Source organism: Carassius auratus, chromosome 15, assembly GCF_003368295.1.
Source record: "Carassius auratus strain Wakin chromosome 15, ASM336829v1, whole genome shotgun sequence".
NCBI lineage: Eukaryota > Metazoa > Chordata > Actinopteri > Cypriniformes > Cyprinidae > Carassius > Carassius auratus.
This window is the reverse complement of record NC_039257.1, coordinates 12,667,232-12,687,651: the sequence shown is the minus strand read 5'-3', so window position 1 is coordinate 12,687,651 and position 20,420 is coordinate 12,667,232. Positions and strand designations below refer to the sequence as shown.

The window sequence follows — 20,420 nt, the reverse complement described above, 5'->3', positions numbered from 1 at the left end:
TATTTTACAAATATAACCTTCTTGTTGTGAATTACATTATTATTTTATTCTATTTAATTTTTCCAAGCACACTCTTGCCACAAAGTGACAGTGCTACATAATGACCTGTTTGATTTTATTTTATTTTATCTAATTATTATTATTTTTATTTTATGATATTTTACAAACAGACCTTCTTGCTGTGAGGTGACAATGCAACCCAATATTTAATTTAATTTAATTTAATTTAATTTAATTTAATTTAATTTAATTTAATTTAATTTAATTTAATTTAATTTAATTTAATTTTACAAACAGATGTATACAGATATATAATTATACAGATATATTATTTTCCTTTATTATTTTATATAAACGTCTGCTCAGTGACAGTGTTATTTTACTCTCAACTTTCATTTTACTAATATTTTAAGTTTTAACTAAACTTTTTGAATACATTTGAATTTAATACATTTTCATGAACTGAAACTATTTTGTTGTTTAACGCTTTGCATTTGTTCTGCAGGTTTCAACTTCCTGTGATATAATCACACCATGCCTGAGGGAGCGGGCCGCGACAGCCAGAAAAAAAACAGCCACCAAGGTCAGATGCCACTCAGTTAATATCAATGTTTGGAAATCTGAGCATAATTATGTAATATTCCAGTGAAAAGTCACTGACAGGAACTGCCCGTTCATGTGCTTGAGTTCAAAACCACAAACAAGAACCCTGGGAAAATGACGAAAGATATCTTTTCAGAGATACTGCACAATTCTCAATGGAGATAAGCCATCAAGCATGCCCAAGATAAGAGTGTCTATCAGGAATGAAATGCTAACAGTTATCAGGTTCAGATTTAGACGGGTGGTCTCCATCTTGATATTTTTGGACCTCTGCCTCTTCTACTTTACAAAGAATGGTTGCTTACATTATCAATTCAAACAAACTGAACAAGACTGTTGGAAATGTGCTGACAGTCACAATTGTTTAGGGTTGGTCACCTCTCTTTGGATTGGGCTCTCTAAACAATTCATGATTGAAATAGTTCAGACCATGCAATACAGACCAAGTGGGACATTTATGTTTAGAAAGAAATTTGAATGTCATATAGAATCTGGAATATGTCAAGTTGCTGTCAATATACTACGCATCCCAAAAGAGCAATACATATACCTTCAATTACATGTGGCCATTTTCAATAAAGATCTCATAATACAAACATCTTAGGCTTTTGACCCAAATCATGTCATCCAGACCTCAGCTGGCAAGAACCTTTGGAGGGAACTACTTGTATTTGGTTTCACCACTTCCTGTGACGGGGCCGTCAGGTGCAGACTGGTACGGCGTACAGGAAGTATCTCAACAGATGGATGAGCACTCAAATGCACAGATACAGATAAACATTCACCGCTTGAGCTCAGCTCCATCTTGTACTGTTATTTTGTGAGTCATTCCTGTTTTGCAGTACCTTTGAGCTCTTTTGAATTTAAGAATGTATTTCTATAATTAGGAATATTAGACTTTCAGAAACATTCAGTGGTCAAGCTCAGGCACCTAAATGTTATTTATTCTGGCTGTTTATTTGCATTTCCTCCTTCTCAAATTTGGGGCCAATTCTAACTCTACACAATGGAAAGAAAATAGGGTATAACTTAACTAACTTTAATTTATTCATTTATTTTTTGGATACTTATTTCTGGTGTTTTCAAAGCTGCATTTATTTAATCTAAAATAAATGATTATTATTGCAATTTTAAATAATTGTTTTTATTTAAATGTATATTTTAAAATGTAATTTATTTCTGTGATGGCTAAAGCTGAATTTTCAGTATAATTTCTCTAACCTTCAGCGTCACATGATCATTCAGAAATTATTCTAACATGCTGATTTGCTGCTCAAGAAATTGATCAATGTTGAAAACAATTGTGCTGCTTAATATATATATATATATATATATATATATATTTTTTTTTTTTTTTTTTTTTTTTTTGTGGAAACCTGTCCATGGCATGTCCAGATCATATTTATTTTTAAAATCAAATCAAATCAAACATCTTTTGGAGATTTTTTTCAGGATTATCAAGTTTGTGTTGTGACATAATTTCCCCTTCCAGATTTAATTCTCTTCAAAAAATAAAACAAAAACTTTATTTTAAGGTGAAATGCTTTCATCTTAAACCAGTGGCTCCTTGTATTGTCCTTTTTCTCAAACACATAAATGCTCTTCAGTATTTGAGTTTGGCAGCTCTCAATGGTTTTGCGGTCTGTATGCTAATACACACCTAGACAGGAAATCTCTCTATGAGAGAGAAGTGTGCAACAAGCCCAACTCACGTTTTAGATGCACGTTAGATATGGTGCATAGTTCCTGTTTGCTTTATGACTGATGAGGTCCTTTCATTCTCTCCTAGAATAAGATTTATTTTCCGAAATCATTTGGATACCCAATGTCATTTGGCAGCCATTTGCTTCAAATTAGTTATGAGTACTAACTAAACTTCGGTGATAAAACCACATTGGTGGTCATTCCAACTAATGCTACAGGGTCTTGCGGATCAGGTATGTGATCTCTTTCTCTTGGCTTTCACTCGTCTGGCCAAACGATCTCCACAGACTGCCGTGATCGATATAACAGGCCTGATCCTCTGTTAGGTGAGCCTTGTTAGGCTCTTTATTGGAGTATGAATGGCTAACAGTGTGTAGAAGATTTATGATGAAAATACCACAATTACTGGAACTCATAATAAGTACGTATCAATGACTAATAATTTATAGCAATTATGGACACAAAGATGTCATTATGAAAAATAGGAAATTAGCTCTAATGTATTATTTCAGATTTCTAAAACAGCTGCACAATTTATCAAGTCATTCCATTTTCCATTAAGAATCATATAATTATGAAGAACAGTGTATGTGTGTTGGCTCACTCACATGTTCATCAGTCTTATCTAGAGATGATTAGATTTTCTTGGACATCCTGACCGATTTATCCACTCTGATTCGTGCTTGGAGGCTCTTTAAAGTTAATGTTGGGGATAACGAAATCCATAGGGATGAGATTTTGGGTGAAGAACTCCCCTGCTGATGGTTCTTCCATACCACATGAAAGCTTCTGACTTCATGCCCAAGTAGTGACGGAGAACGCTGTCTGTTTGCCTTTGTTGCAGAGGATGTGCTGGGTTTACTTTGTCACACTTCATGCATCTGTCTGACTGAGTTTATGCTGCGCGTTGTGCGTTCTCCTGAATGCTTTAGCACCCAGTTCTTGAGATCTTGAGATAGGCATCAAATGAAAAGCAAAAGATGGTCATTTTGGTGATGTACGTCTGGCCATGGAGGATTTTACAATCAGATTTTTCATGTGCGACTGCCGCCATAGAGGTGCTGATCTTGGACTGGGGCCAGCAGAAGATAAACACATGGCTTCATGTACTTTATGAGTGCGTTTAAATCAAATTCAGGCAATCGATATTACCGGAGTGCCTTCAAACCTTGTATGAACGGGAGAAAAGGCCGCAAGCAGCTTCAGCTAACAGTCAGTTGGAATGCTAGATGGGTGATAGCCAGACTTGGCGAGGAAGGGAGTGTAGAGGGCAACAGTTGACTGTGTCGCCCTGCCTGCTAGGTCAGAGGAAATGAAGGATTGTTCATCTCTGCCGGCTTGTGCTCTGTAACTGGGCCACCATTGTGACAAGCACAGCCCAGCATTCAGCCTTAAACAATGGCAATCCTCACAGCGCTCCGTACCGACCGGTGTTCACTAGCCTTTACGACCAGACTGTTGTGTTCATTTTTTTTATATGGCTCTTCAGGCAGAGCGTAACTGTTTTGTTTTAGATGTTCTGGTCGTCTGAGGGCACGGCTGATTGAATGACTTCTGTGTTTTCAGGTTTAATCGTTCATCAAATTGCAGTCAGGAAGTTGTGATTTTTGTTTCCTGTCTATACAGGGCGTGCACTGCACCGTTAGATTGACTTCTGTGGGTTTGCTGCAAACTAATGTGATGTAGATTTGCACAGTAACACCTTTGAGGCAGGCAGAAAAGTATTTGCAAGAAACACATTGTGAGTTCTTAACAGTTTCTCTTTGTACTCAACTGTTGGTGTGAACCTTACCTTGAGTAAAAAAAAAAAATTTATATATATATATATATATATATATATATATATATATATATATATATGTAACTTGAAACAAATAAAACGTTAAGTGATACACAATAAACTTAAAATTGGAAAATACTAAATTAACAAGGCTAAATAAACTAAAACATTTAAAATAATATTTAAAAAATATAAACTATATATATATATATATATATATATATATATATATATATATATATATATATATATATATATAAATTATTTAAATTGTTAAAATTGCTTTTGAATTTTATGTTAGCATAACCAAAATAAGGAAACCAAGAAAGAAAAAGAAAAAACTAGAGATTACCAGACCAAAGACAAGTAAAGATAAATAAAAAGTAAATGTGAAGTATTTGATGAAAAATAATAAGCTTTACTGATAATAAGAAATTAAAGGTGCAGTAGGGAACTTTTGTAAAAAAATATTTTTTACATATTTATTAAACCTGTCATTATGTCCTGACAGTAGAATATGAGACAGATAATCTGTGAAAAAAATCAAGCTCCTCTGGCTCCTCCCAGTGGTCCTATTGCCATTTGCAGTTACAGACCGCTCCCGGTAAGAAACAACCAATCAGAGCAGCGGTCTGTAACTTTGTTTGTGTTCAAAATGTAGAAAAAAGTATATAATAAGTGAGTACACCATGAATCCATTTTCCAAACCGTGTTTTTGGCTTGTCCTGAATCACTAGGGTGCACCTATAATAAGTGTTTATATTCAGACTATTTTAGATTGCTTCGGGGGTACCGCGGCGGAGTAACCCAGTACCTTTGTGATTCTTCATAGACAGAGAGAAGTAGTTCTGGCTACGATGTTCTTCCGCAAGACGCAAGCAGTTCTGTTTATTAACCACTAGAGCGTCAAAAGTTCCCTACCGCAGCTTTAATATGAATTAAAATCTTAGATTTTTGCATGAAGTAGGAGATTTAAGCCAAAGTTAACATTTACTCTTGTCTTGGAGAAAAAATTGAAATATGAAAGAGATCTCATTTGTGGTTTTGCATTATAGTTCTTAACATTGTCTTAAAGTCAAAAGTGCTATATTATGCAGTGGTCATTAGTGTCTTCAGACTCTGTTTCTGTTTCTCTCTGTTGCAGCTGCCAAGCGCCCCTCCTCTGTGTCCTCGCTGAGTGGGATTGTGAGCCGTATGGCCTCCTCAGGGGGTGCGTCCCGTGGGAGCTGCACCTCTGTTAACACGGTGTGCTCTGACAGTGACCGCGGTGCCAGTCTCAGCTCCTCTGCCTCATCCGCCTCACTGCAGGATGGACACTCTTCCTCTTCCTCCTCATCGCTGCCCTACGGAGCCGTGCCGGCATACTCCGGGCCACAGCGCAATGGCTCCGACATCAGCCTGGACCTCACCCCTCTCTCCCTGCTGACGGGAGCCGGTCCCCTCCCTGCCTCCGCATCACCACTGCCCAAACTCACTCGTCTGGAGAGGGTGGCGCTGGAGATAGTGGAGACAGAGCAGGCCTACGTGAGGGACCTCAAGAGCATTGTGGAGGTAAGGACCAGACACATGCTGTTTTCTGTTCCTACATGTTTCATACTGTAACACAGAAACAATGTTGAGTCCTCAAAATTGAATGAGTGTGTAGATGACACGAAGCTACATTAAAAACAGATGGTCACTATTGAATGGGTTTCTACGGAGACGGGAACATAAGAGCATCCAATTGGAAGTTAGAATTCATAACGGCAGCGCTCTTGTTACTCAGGAAAAAGATCTGTACCACTGTCTATGCTGTTAATATGACCCAAATAATACAATAAAAACAGAAAATCACTTACTGATCTGGACGGAATAATTTCTATATCTTTACTAAGAAGAAGTTTCTTGCTTGAATGCTGCTTTCAAATGCTCTTGCGTGAAGATACACGTGGCGTATTGTGTGCGGTCACTCAGGACGGGGTCTCTGCTAATACAGCAGTGTCTGTCAACAGTAGTGGGCGGGGCCTGTAAAATGTGACGTCACATTTTACAGATTTTGCAAACGGAATGTTCGGAGACACTGCTTATGATTTATGGGGATTAAAAAAGGAGCAGATGGATTTTTATCTTTATAGGGTGGTAGTGTACAAACATTGCCAACACACATTTATGATCAAACAACATGTAAAAGGGAATTTTGCATAATAGGTGCAAAATAAAAAAATAAATCTCAGAATAACTGCGTAATGAATTCTATTAATTTTGCTGGTCCAAAGCCACCCAGGTGGTGCTGCATTCTTTTGAGCTCTAGGATTGCTCATCCAGATCTGCATTTCTACCATCTCTTCACCTTCCGCCCACCCTGTTTGTAATCCAGGACTCATATAACAGATCATATAAGAACCGAGCCCTTTCCCTTTGCCAGCGGCGATTTAAAATGTGATCATTGTGAGATTCTGTTGTGCCATTCATCATACATTCAGGTGGAGCAAAGGAGGTCATGGCACTGGATGAAAGCTGCAATAAATTCAGACTGTCACTTCAAACACATCTCTGAACTGCTTTTCACATGCACAGCACTGATCTGGGACAAAAAGAAGGCTGTTGCTCAGCATTTCAAATGCATACACACAATTCAGAGCGTGCTGTAAATATCTCTTTGTGGATGCTTTTCAACACATTCATCATATTTTCATGCACAGGTCGCTGGAAGATCAGACCTCAGCGGTGACCTCCAACGTGGGGTCATGGACGTGCACCAAGACATGATATGCTCTCTTCACATGGGCAGGCAATTTTATTGACACTAGTTGCTGTTTTTTTGCATTTCCTTTTTCTTAAATTTGGGGCCAATTAAATTTTTGTTTATTTATTTTTGTTTAGCAAGGATCCATTAAATTGATCAAAAGTTACTGTAAAGTTACAGATTTCTATAGCAAATATATCCTGCTCTTTTAAAACCAAAGAATCCTGACAAAACGCAATGGTGGTTTCCATAAAAATATTAAAGCAGCACATCTGTTTTAAACATTGATGATGATAATAAATATTTCTTGAGCACCAAATCAGCATATTATGATTTCTGAAAGATATGACCCTGAAGATTGAAGTACTGAAAATTCAGCTTTGCCATCACAAGAATATATATAATTTAAATATATTAAATAGAAAAACGTTATTTTGAATTAATAATAAATTAATAGTAATAATATTTTTTGCAGTATTGCTGTTTTCCTATGTGTTTGATTAAATCAGCCTATTTAAACAAAAAACTTTAAAAAACATAAAAAATAACAAACTTTTTTAACGGTAATGCATATTTTTAGAGCATTAACTTGTTAATAAAATATTTTAATATCACTTCAAATGTGTATTATTACGGTTTTATTTTGTTTTCTAAAGATCCAAATTATAAGAATTATTTGCAATATTCATATTATTGACAACACTTATTATAAATATTATTAAAAAACGTTTTTCTGTCTTAAATGTTTAATCCTCTAACATTAATAGCAAGCAATAAATCAATCAATCAATAAATAAATAAATAAAACAAAATAAAAAAGATGTCAACTTAATATAATGTAAATATTAAATAACAATATAAAACACGTTATTAATTAAATAATTTTATAACTATAAATTGGATATATAACCAATCAAATTTCATCATATTTTGGGGTCCTTGGCATCAATTTTATTTTATTAAAAAAAATTTAAACCTGGATTAAAACATAATATGCAGGTTTAGCTTGATTGGTGCTGCTGCACGGACCCGGAGAGAAGTGAAAGCGGTCTATCATGAGTGACAGGGTCATTGTGAACAGCCTTTGAACTCATGGGAATATTGCCAGTGCCAGCCATCAACAGGTGTGTGTGTGTGTATGTACTGTATAGTACTGTATGTGTGTGTATATTATCCTTTGTATCTGTGACTGATTGATTGCAGAGGCTCATGGGTACATAGGCCGGAGGTTGGGGAATGCCTGAAATGTTACTCCTTTTCCCTTTTGCTGATGGTTTATTTGAAGCTGAGTGTTTCATAAGCCAATAAAAAGAGAAGGCATGCAAGCTTATGCTGCTTTATGAAAAGATGCCTTCAGATCAAATAGCCATCAATTGGTTGTTGAAAGACGCGGATCATGCCGAGGAATGCTGCTGTTTTATCAATCTGTGGTCTCAAAATGGAGGCTGAGTGGTGGATGGTTTTGGGGACATAGTGCTGACTCTGGGATATGTGTGTATGATGTCTGACTGGAGTCATACCGAGCTGGGCTCAGCTTCTATTAGTAAGAGCGGTCTGGTTTTGATAGAATGCGTTACAAAGAATTATGTCAAGCTAGCTGGAAACGAGATGAGCGTGAGCTCACAGTGCATGGCTTTGCTGTTTGGGACTGTTTTGCCTGGTATTGTTTGGGTTATTATTAGTTTGTGAAGTGTTGTTTTGTTTGGTGACATTCATGTGTGCTGGGTTCAGCTCTAGTGTGTGTGTGTGTGTGTGTGTGTGTTGATGTGGGGAGTGTTTAGGGGAGTAAGAATGAGATATACCCCCTTTTAGTTTCAGCTGCATTTCAGCCAAATAGGACAGGAAATTGGGGGACGAGGGGGGCTTGGCTGTAGCCCCCATTCTGGGGCACAAGGGGAGATGGAGAGGGGCTGCTCACGAGAGAAAGGGACCGACTCCTGTTCCAAACTCCAAACTGACCTAGTTTCTCAGACAAAGACTCTGAGAGTGTGTTCTCTCTCTATTGTCTGCCACCTTTCCAAACTTCCTCTTGTAGATAACATTTTCTTTCTTTCTCTTTTCTTTCTTTCTCTTTGTTCATCAGTCTGTCTTTTTCATCTGTCTATTTTTCTTTTTGTCTTTTATCTTTTCTTTTTTCTTTTCTTTTCTTTTTCTGTCTTCCTGTGTCTTTCTTCTTTTTCTCTTTCTCTTTCTGTCTTCCTTTCTCTTTCATCTGTCAGTCTTTCTTTCTCTTTCTTTCTTTTTATCTCTCTCTTTCCTTCTCATCTCTATCTATCTATCTGTCCATCTATCTATCTGTCTGTCTGTCTGTCTGTCTGTCAGTCTCTCTTCTCTTCTCTTCTCTTCTCTTCTCTTCTCTTCTCTTCTCTTCTCTTCCTTGTTTCCGTGTTTTCTCTTGTTCGAGACCATATCTCAAACGTGAACATTTATGTTTTTCTTTTTGCCAGACTGGCTATCATAACACACTTCATGTGTGCTCTAGTAAGTCATTTCAGTAAGACAGCATCTGCCAAGAAAATGTGCACATAACTTATGGTTCCTTTGTCTGTGGCTGGTCCCGTTTGTCTCGCACACTCTGCTTTCATAACTCAGAGTTTAATCCTCAGATTTCCCCTCACCTCCTGGATTTTCACTCTTCCTCGAGTAGCTGTGTCATCACTCATCTCTTCATCTAGTGCTCCAGTTTTGCCATCTCATGAGCGCCGTACCTTCAGGGGTATTCTCTCCGGTCTACAGCTGTGTAAATCACCATAATAACAGTTTCTGTGTTCCCCCTGCCTTGTAAAGGTGCTGCATGCACCAGTCCCTTATTTTCTGGCTCATTTTGCCCCCACCTCAGCATGTTTGCCTTCCAAGATGCCTCTGGAAACAAACAGAAGAGGAAAAAAGACCCAACGTTTACAGCCCAGGAATGCAGAGGCAGGGAAAGATGGAGGGTGACAAAAAGAGCCCCTTATAAAGCCAGACCGCTGTCTTACAGGACTCATTTGGTCTGTTTATTTGCACTTATTTATTGTAGCGGTTCAGTTTGAGTCTTTTTTTAGTTTGTTTAGCCCGGTGGCCTTGTTTCGTTGGCTCCGTTGTCTGTAGTTTCTCTCAGGAGATTGTAAATGCCACTCTTGGCACTTTCCCATACTTTAGTCCGTTGCAGTCTGGTGGAATTTGTTTGTCTATGTTGGCTTGGTGGTTTTGGTCCCAGGGCTTGGTTATTAAGGGTTAATGAGGCCAGGCACTGATAAACAGACTTGATAAATAGCGCTTTTTAACTCCGCAAGCCCAACAGCCAGGAACCAGACCACTCCTGAGACCATTTGCCTCTGCTCTATTTGGGTTTCTGGCATCTGTTGGACACAAAATAGGCTGTAAAATATGATTAACTTTCTAATTTAATGCAAAACGCATTTTACTCATTAAGGCAAGAATGTATCTTCTTAACGGCCACATTATTATGATTATAGAGTTGGAAAACCATTTCAAGATGGAAGTCTTACAAACCAAGGTTGTTGGTGTAGTATAAATGATAGCTAATTATTAAGTTATGCTATACCGGTTTTAAAGAAACATTCTGAATTTAGTACACGTTAAGTTCAATGGATATTGTGGCATAATGTTGATTATCAGAAAAAATAATGTAGACTCTGTTATTTTCATTAAGAAAATGATGACGCATTTGCAGTGGATGTAAATATAACTCCTTTTTGAGGATTTAAAAGCAAAAAAATTATAAAAATTAAGCATTTTATAAAAGCACCAACATTGTAAAATGTATGTATTATTTTAACTGTAATTTTTGTATTTTTTGCAGTCATTTTAAGTTGCAAAATTGAATAATTACCATTATAAATTGTGTGATCGGTAAGATGTTTTTTTAAACAAGAACTTTCTTATGCTCACCAAGGCTGCATTTATTTGATAAAAAAATACAGTAAAAATAAGTAATATTGTGAAAGGTATTACAATTTGAAACAACTATTCTTATTTTCACTATATTTTATAATGTAATTTTAACCTAATGTAAACCTGAATTGTTAGCAGCCATTACTTTACTTTACTTTAATTTAGGTGTCAATTTTTTTTTTACTGTAATGATTTACAGTTTATAATTTTTATTGATAAAACCACTTTGGTGCAATGTTACACTACTATTCAAAAGTTTATGGTCAGTAATATTGTAATATTTTTTATATTTTTGCATAAATCATTCTTATGAACAACAGTGTAATGCAGAAAATGTTAGTTGATTACAGTAAAATCATGTTAACATGCATATCAATAGTTTTTGGCAAAACTATTGAAACTATAATAATTTTGATGTCTCGTGTTGGCTCTTTTCACTTCCATTGTACGTTTCTCACTGTGATCCATATCTTCCTTAAACTTCAACCCCGTGGAACTGCTTCCCTTTAACTCCGTGTTAACCAACCGTATCAAAACCGAGAAAGTTGCTGACCCTTATTCTCTGTTCCTCAGCAGGCGGCCCAAACCTGCCTGTATTTTACGTGGCACGATGATCAGCCAGTTTTCTCATGAGACCAGCCTATGACTTTTTTCAAGGTCAGAGGTGAAAGAGCAGAGAGAGAAAAGATAAATATTGTTAGAGGGGCTCCTTTTAACCACTGTATTAGTTGCATGCTTTGCCTTCCTGCACCGCATTGTATGTTTACTCTGAAGATCACTGAGGGGCTCAAGTGTGGCGTCCATGGTAATTACATTACAGTCATTCTTGGTGTCGAGAGAGATCATTCAGGGGTGAGAGTCACGTCCTGCTGTGTCGGAACCATTTATAGTCTCTTTTTAGTCCATGAGTTATGAATCATCTCAGTGTTTGCTATGGGAAAATGTAATGGAATAGAGGTACTTCACCAATTTCACAGGTCTCACAGGAGTTTTCTAAATCACTAACAAGCAAAGCAAATTCAAGTGTGAAAATGCCTAGAATGATTTCTGTGAGGTCATCCACGCTCATTTTTCTCACTTTCTCGCTCTCAGGACTATCTTGGCTGCATTATTGACTGCGGCGACTTGCCTCTCAAACCCGAGGAGGTCAGCACCCTCTTCTGCAACATTGAGGACATCTATGAGTTTAACAGGTGGGTGTCTTCATTCTTGATGTCTGTCTGCGTGGCAGCGGTGTCTGTTGAATTTGTCTCAAAGACAATGACTGGCCCGGGTCCTGGTCTTGGGACAATGTGCAGATGTCTGCCAAGAGCGAGTGTAAGCCATTTCTGATGCACTCCAGCAGACTGTCCCTGGACTGCTGTAGTTGATCTGGAATAATCTTCAGGAGACGTTTTCTCAGCCGTCGTCATAACTTAAGCCCTTTTTAAAAGACGTGCAGCATATGGTTTATTACACCGCGAGTTCACGCATGGTCCACCAAACAATTTAGTCAAGTCTTGTTATGTGTCTGTTTCACACTGTTTATTGCAAACGACTCTCTGTGTTTATTTCAGACTTGTATGCATGGTTTAGCCCAGAGGTTTTCTGTTGTTGGGTTGCTGCTACTTGCCACTCATACATCCTGTTTTTACATAATTCTCTATCTTGGTTACCCTCCACTCCAAATCATCCCTTTAATGACATTAGGCAGTTGAAATTGGACATGGCGCCTTACTGCCAGCTCTTGTGGGAAATGATCTTGGCTGTGCTGAAAACTGAAAATCTTAAAGACTCTTGGGTGTCCTCATGACCTTATTTAATATAACTTCCTTTAATAAAATGGTAGGAGTTTTCTTCCCATTGCAGCTGCTTTTGGCCTCTTCTTGAGATTATATTGGCGTGTCATGAGTAGAGTGAGTTATTTGTTTTTATAAATACCATTCTTAAAGTGATAGTTCACTTATAAATAAATGATCTTTCATCATTTACAGTTTGTAGCATCCACAGGCTGTCAAACTTCAAAAAATGACAAAGAAATCACCATGCAAGCAGTCCATATGACTAAATTACTTTTTAAAAGGTTTGGGGTGGGTAAGATCATTTATTTGTCTCTAAATGGCTCTTTTTTGTAGGTGATTAAAGTGTCTTATACTCAACAAGGCTGCAATTATTTGATTAAAATTACAGTAAAAACAGTAAAATTGTGAAATATTATCGCAATTTAAAATAACTGTTTTCTTTTTGAATATATTTTAAAATGTAATGATTTCCTGTGATGGCAAAGCTTAAATTTACTGAACTTAATATTTTGGTTTGCTTAATATTTCAGAGACTGTAATAATGTTTTTTATTTTTTTATTTAATTAATAGAAAGTTCAAAAGAACAGAAATTTTTATACATAAATCTTTTTGTAAATACATTTACAATACATGTACATTGTAAATATCTTTACTGTCACTTATGATCAAGTAAATGTTTCCCACTTGAATTAAAGTATTTACTTTTTTGTAAAAAATAAAATAAAATAAATAATAATACTTTTTTTAAAATATAAATCTTTTTTTTAACTTTGTAAATATCTTTACTGTCGCTTGTGATCAGTGTGTCCTTGTGGAGTTAAAATATTAATTCTGTTGTATAAAAATATCTAAAACTTTTGAACAGTAGTATGTATATTCCAATTCATCTGAAGCCATATGCTATAGTAACATGATTAATAGACTGAAATTTAAGTCACTCTAAAATTAAATCAAATCATTCATTTAACTCCGCATGCCGACCACAAATCATATGAGAATGAATGATGGCTGAAATTTGGTCTGTTCATCCCACAAAGCTTCATGTTTATGAAAAACAGGGAATTGGAAATTATTCAATATTTCTTTGATTGTGTTCAGAGAAAAATAACAGCATGAGGGTTTGGAACGACAGTGATGGGGAGTAAATGAACTACCCCTTTAAATCAGCTCTCGTGCCTTTGTAGTTGTTAAGACTATAAAATGAATGACTGACCTTGTTTTTTCCCTCTTTCTTATGTAGTTTAAACACACAAAGACTCTCTCTTTGTCTGTTCTTACTCTTAAAAGCTCTGTATATAGACTTGATTCTACTTTCTTGGCACCGGTCAGAGCTTTAGGACACACACAGATGTCGTTTTCCTCTTAGCCAAAGCAGCCGGGCTCCGAGGTGGAGCTCAAGCCCCTGTGGTGAACGAGCCACACATGACCTGTCAGAGAGTGAGGGTGCAGCCAAGCGAGCAGTGCATCCTGGGACAGCAGACAGGACTTATTTTGTTCCCACAGAAATCTGTCCAGTTATAGTGGAGCATAGTAAATTGTGCCTTTGCACTGGAATGCTGCATTTGTCTTTTACAGCGACTACAACAGAACAGGCTGTTTTTGCTGGCTTGGGAATCTCCTCTCTATTTTTGCAGTGATGAAAACATTCCATTGCTTATTCATTCTTGTTGTTTTGCAATAGTTGTTTTAAAACCTTATTATCAGTCCTTATTGTTCTAGGTTTATTTTAGCATGTGTAATCTCACCCTTGTGTTTTCCCCCCTTTCTGATGGCTTTAAATGGGTGTTAAAACTTCAGGGTCATGGCACATTGTCCTCAGTGACTCTTCAGAATAGACCTTTTTAAAGCCATGCTAAATACATAAGAAATATACACTTTTGATAAATTGACAGTAAAGACATTTAGGATGTTCCAAATTTTGGTTTCAGATATATATATATATATATATATATATATATATATATATATATATATATATATATATATATATATATATATATATATATATATATATATATATATATATATGTGTGTGTGTGTGTGTGTATATATATATAAAATAAATTAAGAAGAACTGTTTCGGACACTGATAAATGTTTTTTTGAGCCCAAAATAAGTATATTACAGTGATTTCTGAGGGATCATTTAACCTTAAAGACTAGACAGTAAAAAAAAAAAATCAGTTTTATCATCACAGTAATAAAATATATATTAAAATATTTAACTAATGGGTAATAAAAGATTTCTAAAATGGGACACCCTATAGCAAGAACACAAGTGTGCCATATCAGCCAGGAGGATTGAGATGCACTTTTAAATGCCCAGACAGATTTCCTCCATTAAGTGAGACAGCAACAACCTTTACCTCATTTGTGTGCTCATATGGGATCACGGCCTGTCAATTTACTTCATTTTAGATTAAAATACATCTCAACACTGCAAACACTCACTGTTCATTTCCTAATAAAGACTAATCTGGTTTTCCCTAAAGCACACATCTGTCCTCGTGTCTCCCCACTGTCTCACTTTGATCTCGTTTGAGAGAAATAATACGTGTAGATTTGTCCTGAGGATTTGTATGTTGCATAAAAAAAGAAGAATGACTTGTGTGAATTCCCCCCACTATATGATGCTGTGTCTCCAGCAAAAATAAAGGCTTGACTGCTGTGGGAAATACGAGTTAGATGAAAGTGAACTTCTGTTGGAGTTATACACACAGTGTTAATGGATAAATGGTGGGAGTGGGACAAAAGTAAGGGGTGAGATGAGGAGGAGAGTATGAATCGAGACAAGACGTCAACTTATGAGTCGAGTTCAACAAACAGAAAGGGTGAGGTGAAGACTGAATGAGTCTCTCTCTCTCTCTCTCTCTCTCTCTCTCTCTCTATATATATATATATATATGCAGGGCATCTTGCAGGTAACTCAATTCAGTTCAATTTCAATTCATATTGCTTTATTGGCATGACATACTTGAGTACATATTGCCAAAGCAAACTCCCTGTTTTAGGTCATATGAAAATAAATTATTCTTGGACTTATTTATTTTTTTGCTGGTGTTTATTGTAGTTTGTTGTATTACATAGATTCATAGCCAATTCCAACATGGTCAATTCACCAATCTTGAGTCTTAAATTTCTCATTTTTCCTCAAGTAATACCGCAAACACTTTTGTATGTACTGTACCTGGCAAAGAGGAACCTGGGAAAGTATTTAGCATGCACGTAACACACATATTTCAAATCTCGAACTATTGGTCCGCCAACACTTTCCTGGGATTTGAGTGAAGGGGCCAAAACCTCACAAGATTTGCCAAGATCTAATTGAATCCAACTTATCTACTACATTTCGGACTAGAAAGCAGATACTTGTGGCTTTGAATCGACAGTAAAGTCTTTATTGTTTTGCAATTTCAAATTACAGAACCATGTGTTGTTATTATCCAACACCTTTTAAGACAATCAAGTCATCGTTTGGGAACATCCCATCCCTACAGGAACCTTAGACACAAGGCTCTTTGGACAGTTCAAGAAAGCATGCATGAACTCAATTCAATTTCCTTTATAACCACAGTGAAGTCCCCCTACCACAAAGGTCAGCCACTAAATGAAGTTCGTCTTCGGAGGGGAAGAGAGGATGATGAAGGCTGGAGTGCTGCGGTTTCCCTCCGAACTTTTCCCCTCAGCCACATGAAGTAAAGTCCATAGTGTTTAGAGAGTGTCACGTTGTTTTCTTTCACGATATAGAAGGAGGGTTTCCCTTGAGACTGACCAGCCTGGCGGTTTGGGGGCCTCTTGGGAATGTCAGTAGGAGTTTCGCTAATGGACTGAATGAAATACAGCGTGCCTGGTCGAGCCGTCATATAGCTTTCGTTCAACTCTAGCTTCAAAACACAGTCAGGGAATGTCAAACCACTCATCCTCGGTTGAAAAAGTCCCACCGGCCACAAGAGATATCAACTCAATAACACTGAGGGGAAATCCATTTGATTCCATCTCGTGTTGGAGTTACAATAGAGATTGTTTGACTAAACCAAGCCCAAACTTCCTTTATGGCATTCCAGACACTGTTACTAGCCAATATATTTAAAAATCGATGTTTTCCATTGATTTACCACCTGAAACGAGACTTTTCCCCACTAGAAGAATGCACTGCATAAAGGTCTTCAATTTTGACTGTGGGGATATTGGGGTATGTCTGGAGAAAATCGAGCCAAAGTGAGAAGTATCCCATCTGTTTGCATTTATGCAATGGCTTGGTCTAAATGATAAAAAAGAAATGAATGCTGTTTGGAAACGCAGGCCGGAGTTGGAGCCCGTTCCAGTCAAGAGTGTCCTCTTGAAACTCCAGTCCCAGATGTTTCCTCAGAAAAGGAATAACATAGTTTAAACAAAGGCATAGTCCAAGTCTTATGTCAGAAAACGGGTCTTGATATGCCACTCAATTAATCTGTCATATTAAAAATGCTTTTGTGAGAATATGTGAGCAGGAATATATGTGTCATGCACCAAAACTGACTCGATTCTTGTTTTTTACAGTGAGCTTTTAGAAGATCTGGAACGTAGCCCACATGCAGCAGCCATAGCAGAGTGCTTTGTGGAGAGGGTAAGCACATGACTTAGTAAAATATACATTTCTTCCTGTTCCTTCCAAACGATGCACACATCTCAAAACAAGGAGTTTGTGTTTTAATGCACGTCATTCTTGAAGTGTTGTCTAAGGAAAATCCAGTTTTGTTCATTTGTAATCTTGGGGCCTTCGCTTGGCCATATGGCGGAAGCATACAGATATGTTTGGGCCAAAAAAACAGATGGACTCTGTGAAACGAAACCTAAACATATCAGCAAACAGTGTTGAACTTTTAACACGTGCACATTTAGCTAAGTGCATTTGCAGATACTTCTTGTTCTTGTCTCCTCACCACAATGACACAACAATGAGCTGACCAGGCTGGGATGGGAACCAGACAAGGACATCATTGTTTGAAAGTTCTAGAGAGATTGAATGTGCTCGTGGCTCTTTCTGCAAAGATTTGTTTCATGGTTTGGAAGAAGGAAATCATTCTTTACCTTTAAATCGCCTGTGGCCGTGTCTCTGTCTCTGTCTCAAGCAACAAGACCCAATGTTTACCTCCTGTTGAAACGGCCACTGTTAGGATCAATTAGCGCTGGCCTAGGAAGCAGAGAGTACATTCAATTAAGCTATTACCGGTGGGTTATTTTGAGGGTATAGCTCAATTGAACCTTCTCTAATGTTGTCTCAAAGTCAAGTTTTTTTTCCCCCATAATCTCTGCAACAAACTGGTTCCAAATCAAGCAGTGCCTCTAGACAAGACATCAGGCTTCAAATAGAGCAGAACATATTAGATGTGTTTACATGCCCGTAGTTCAGTGACTGTAACTCTGCATCTGCTGAACTGCCCATATCTGGTCAGATCTGGGTACATTGGCCATTGCCAGAGAAGATGATGGGGTTCACTTGATTGGCTTGTTTTGGTACTTGCTTCTTTTTTTGGTACACAAACAGTGGAAAAATCTCCGATGTACTGCCAAGTGAATGCCAGTCTAGATTGTGCCATTTTTATTCGTCTGTTATATTTTTGTCTGGTTTCTTAACTCTCTGTATATTTTTGATGTCCATAGTTAGCAGTGTACTTTTGTTCATAGAATGAAAGCATTATGTTTGAAGTCATTGTAGGAATAATTTATTTTTTGTTTTTTTCTTGTTTCTTTTAGAGTGAAGCTTTTGACATTTACACCTTATACTGCATGAATTACCCCAAGTAAGTAAATCATATTTCTATTCATTTGATATGTTTATTAAAGTACCATTCAAAACTTTGGAATGTGTGTGTTGAATAAATACTTTTATTCAGAAAACATTAAACAAAAATTACAGTGAAGACATTTATAATGTATTTAAGTGTATTTTATTTCTATAAAAAAAAATGTATCTTAGATTTCAACATTGATAATAATTAGAAATGTTTCTTTGGCCCCAAATCAGCATATTAGAGTTATTTCTAAAGGATCATATGAAAACTGAATACTGGAGTAATGAAGCTGAAAAATTGAGCTTTGCCCTAACAGGAATAAATTACATTGTGAAATATGCAATATTTTGCAGTACGCAAAAATAAAGTTTAAAAATAAAGGTGTTCCACAATGTCATAGAATAACTATTTATGTCTAAATGGTTCCATAAAGAACCTTTAACATCTGTTTCACAAAAGGTTCTTCAGATTATAAAAGTGTAAGAAAGCGCAGATTCTGTAAAGAAACTTTGACTGAATGGTTCTTCTATGGCATCGCTGTCAAGAACCTTTCATGCACCTTTATTTTTAAGTGTATTACTGTTTTCACTTTATTTTTGATCACTTTGTTGAGCGTAAGAGACACAAAACAAATGACAAATTATTTAAAATGTATATGTAAAACTTATTTTAACTGTGAACATATAGCATTTTGAACTGACGAAATAGTGAAAAACCTGAATTGCCCCGCAAGTATCCCTGAAAACTCTTTTGCATAATGATAAAAGTATGTGGCATTTTTGTGGACAGCCTAATTAGAATCATGTGATGTAGATGTCAACCACAGTGACGATCATGTGGTTTTAATTAGTCCGTGTTAGCTATATGTCTAGTAGAAAAATTAGACATATCAGAGGCAAACATGCCTGGGTGATGACTACTTGGAATACTTTTCAGCCGCTCTCTTGGTATTCCCATGGGCCTCTGGTACAGCAGCAACAGATGTTCTCCTAGAGCTGATTCTGATCCACTTTTAGAGAATTAGCTGTTAATGCAAATAGCTCTGCAGTTACTCAGATTCTTAAAATAATATTTATTTAAATAATTATTATTAAGTATTTTATTCTACATTTTTATAAGGCAGAACATATTATATATGCATCGAATGGTGGTGAAACAAGCAAAAGAAAAAAAAAAACATTTTATGAAAATGTAAGAAACAGGAGGTTGCACAAAAACAAATATTTCTGAGTTGAATTTAATATTCGGAGACCCAGCAGCTCCAGCTGAATGCATTACTGCAGGCCTTAGGATAAGATGAAGTGCTGTCAGGCAAAGCTGCCAAACTGATGAGTCTCCCAGTAGACCGCCCTACTGAAATGTCTTCCTCCCTGTTTGCGTCCAGCTCAGTAACAGTTCTGCGGGACTGCATGAAGAACGAGAGCCTGGTGCGCTTCTTTCAGGAAAGGCAGGCTACTCTGTGTCACTCATTGCCTTTGGAGACTTACCTGCTAAAACCAGTGCAAAGGATTCTTAAATATCACCTCCTGCTGCAGGTCAGTGGAGTACAATACCTTAAATCTCATCCTCTTTTTCTTTTATATATATATATGTTTTTTGCTGAAAGATGGCGTAGCTTTGACATCTGCTAGCAGGGGCAAATGGGGCCATGCTAGTAAACTTTAAAACAGATGTGTAACACTTGTCAGACTCTACATCTGAACTGCTGTCTCCCTCTTGTGGTAGGAACTATCCAAACACTTTGATAAAAGTGATCCTGGGTACGAGGTGGTGGAAGATGCCATTATTACCATGACAGCAGTTGCCTGGTACATCAATGACATGAAGAGGAAACAGGAACATGCAGTCAGACTGCAGGTAATCCCAGCCACCAAATGCTCCCCATGACTTTTGACAGAATCAGATATTCTGTAACTCTGCAATTAGTTCTGTTGTAAATGCAAATGTTACTTCTTTTTATAGGAGATTGAGAGCTTGTTGCTGAACTGGGCCGGGCCTGATCTCTGCGGTTTTGGAGAGCTGGTACTTGAAGGCTCCTTCCGAGTTCAGCGAGTGAAAAAAGAAAGAGCATTCTTTCTTTTTGACAAAATGCTTCTCATTGCCAAGAAGAGGCTGGATCATTTCATATACAGCACTCACATCTTTGTAAGTCATAA

The 20,420-nt window shown here is 37.0% G+C and overlaps 1 protein-coding gene across 2 annotated transcripts in view; it reads left to right on the top strand.

Moving 5' to 3' along the window:
- LOC113115141 (uncharacterized) overlaps window positions 1–20,420 on the top strand; it is a 41,167-nt gene that overhangs the window by 12,842 nt on the left and 7,905 nt on the right. Inside the window, exons 2-9 of one of the 2 annotated variants that reach the window (XM_026282456.1) lie at window positions 506–583; window positions 5,232–5,638; window positions 11,802–11,902; window positions 17,030–17,096; window positions 18,227–18,273; window positions 19,649–19,799; window positions 19,990–20,121; window positions 20,227–20,409. In XM_026282456.1, the coding sequence (XP_026138241.1) occupies window positions 535–583; window positions 5,232–5,638; window positions 11,802–11,902; window positions 17,030–17,096; window positions 18,227–18,273; window positions 19,649–19,799; window positions 19,990–20,121; window positions 20,227–20,409 (1,137 nt within the window). In that variant the 5' untranslated portion in view covers window positions 506–534. Of the gene's footprint in view, window positions 1–505; window positions 584–1,972; window positions 2,541–5,231; window positions 5,639–11,801; window positions 11,903–17,029; window positions 17,097–18,226; window positions 18,274–19,648; window positions 19,800–19,989; window positions 20,122–20,226; window positions 20,410–20,420 lie in introns of those variants that run through there. The other variant, XM_026282458.1, reaches the window with a different exon arrangement.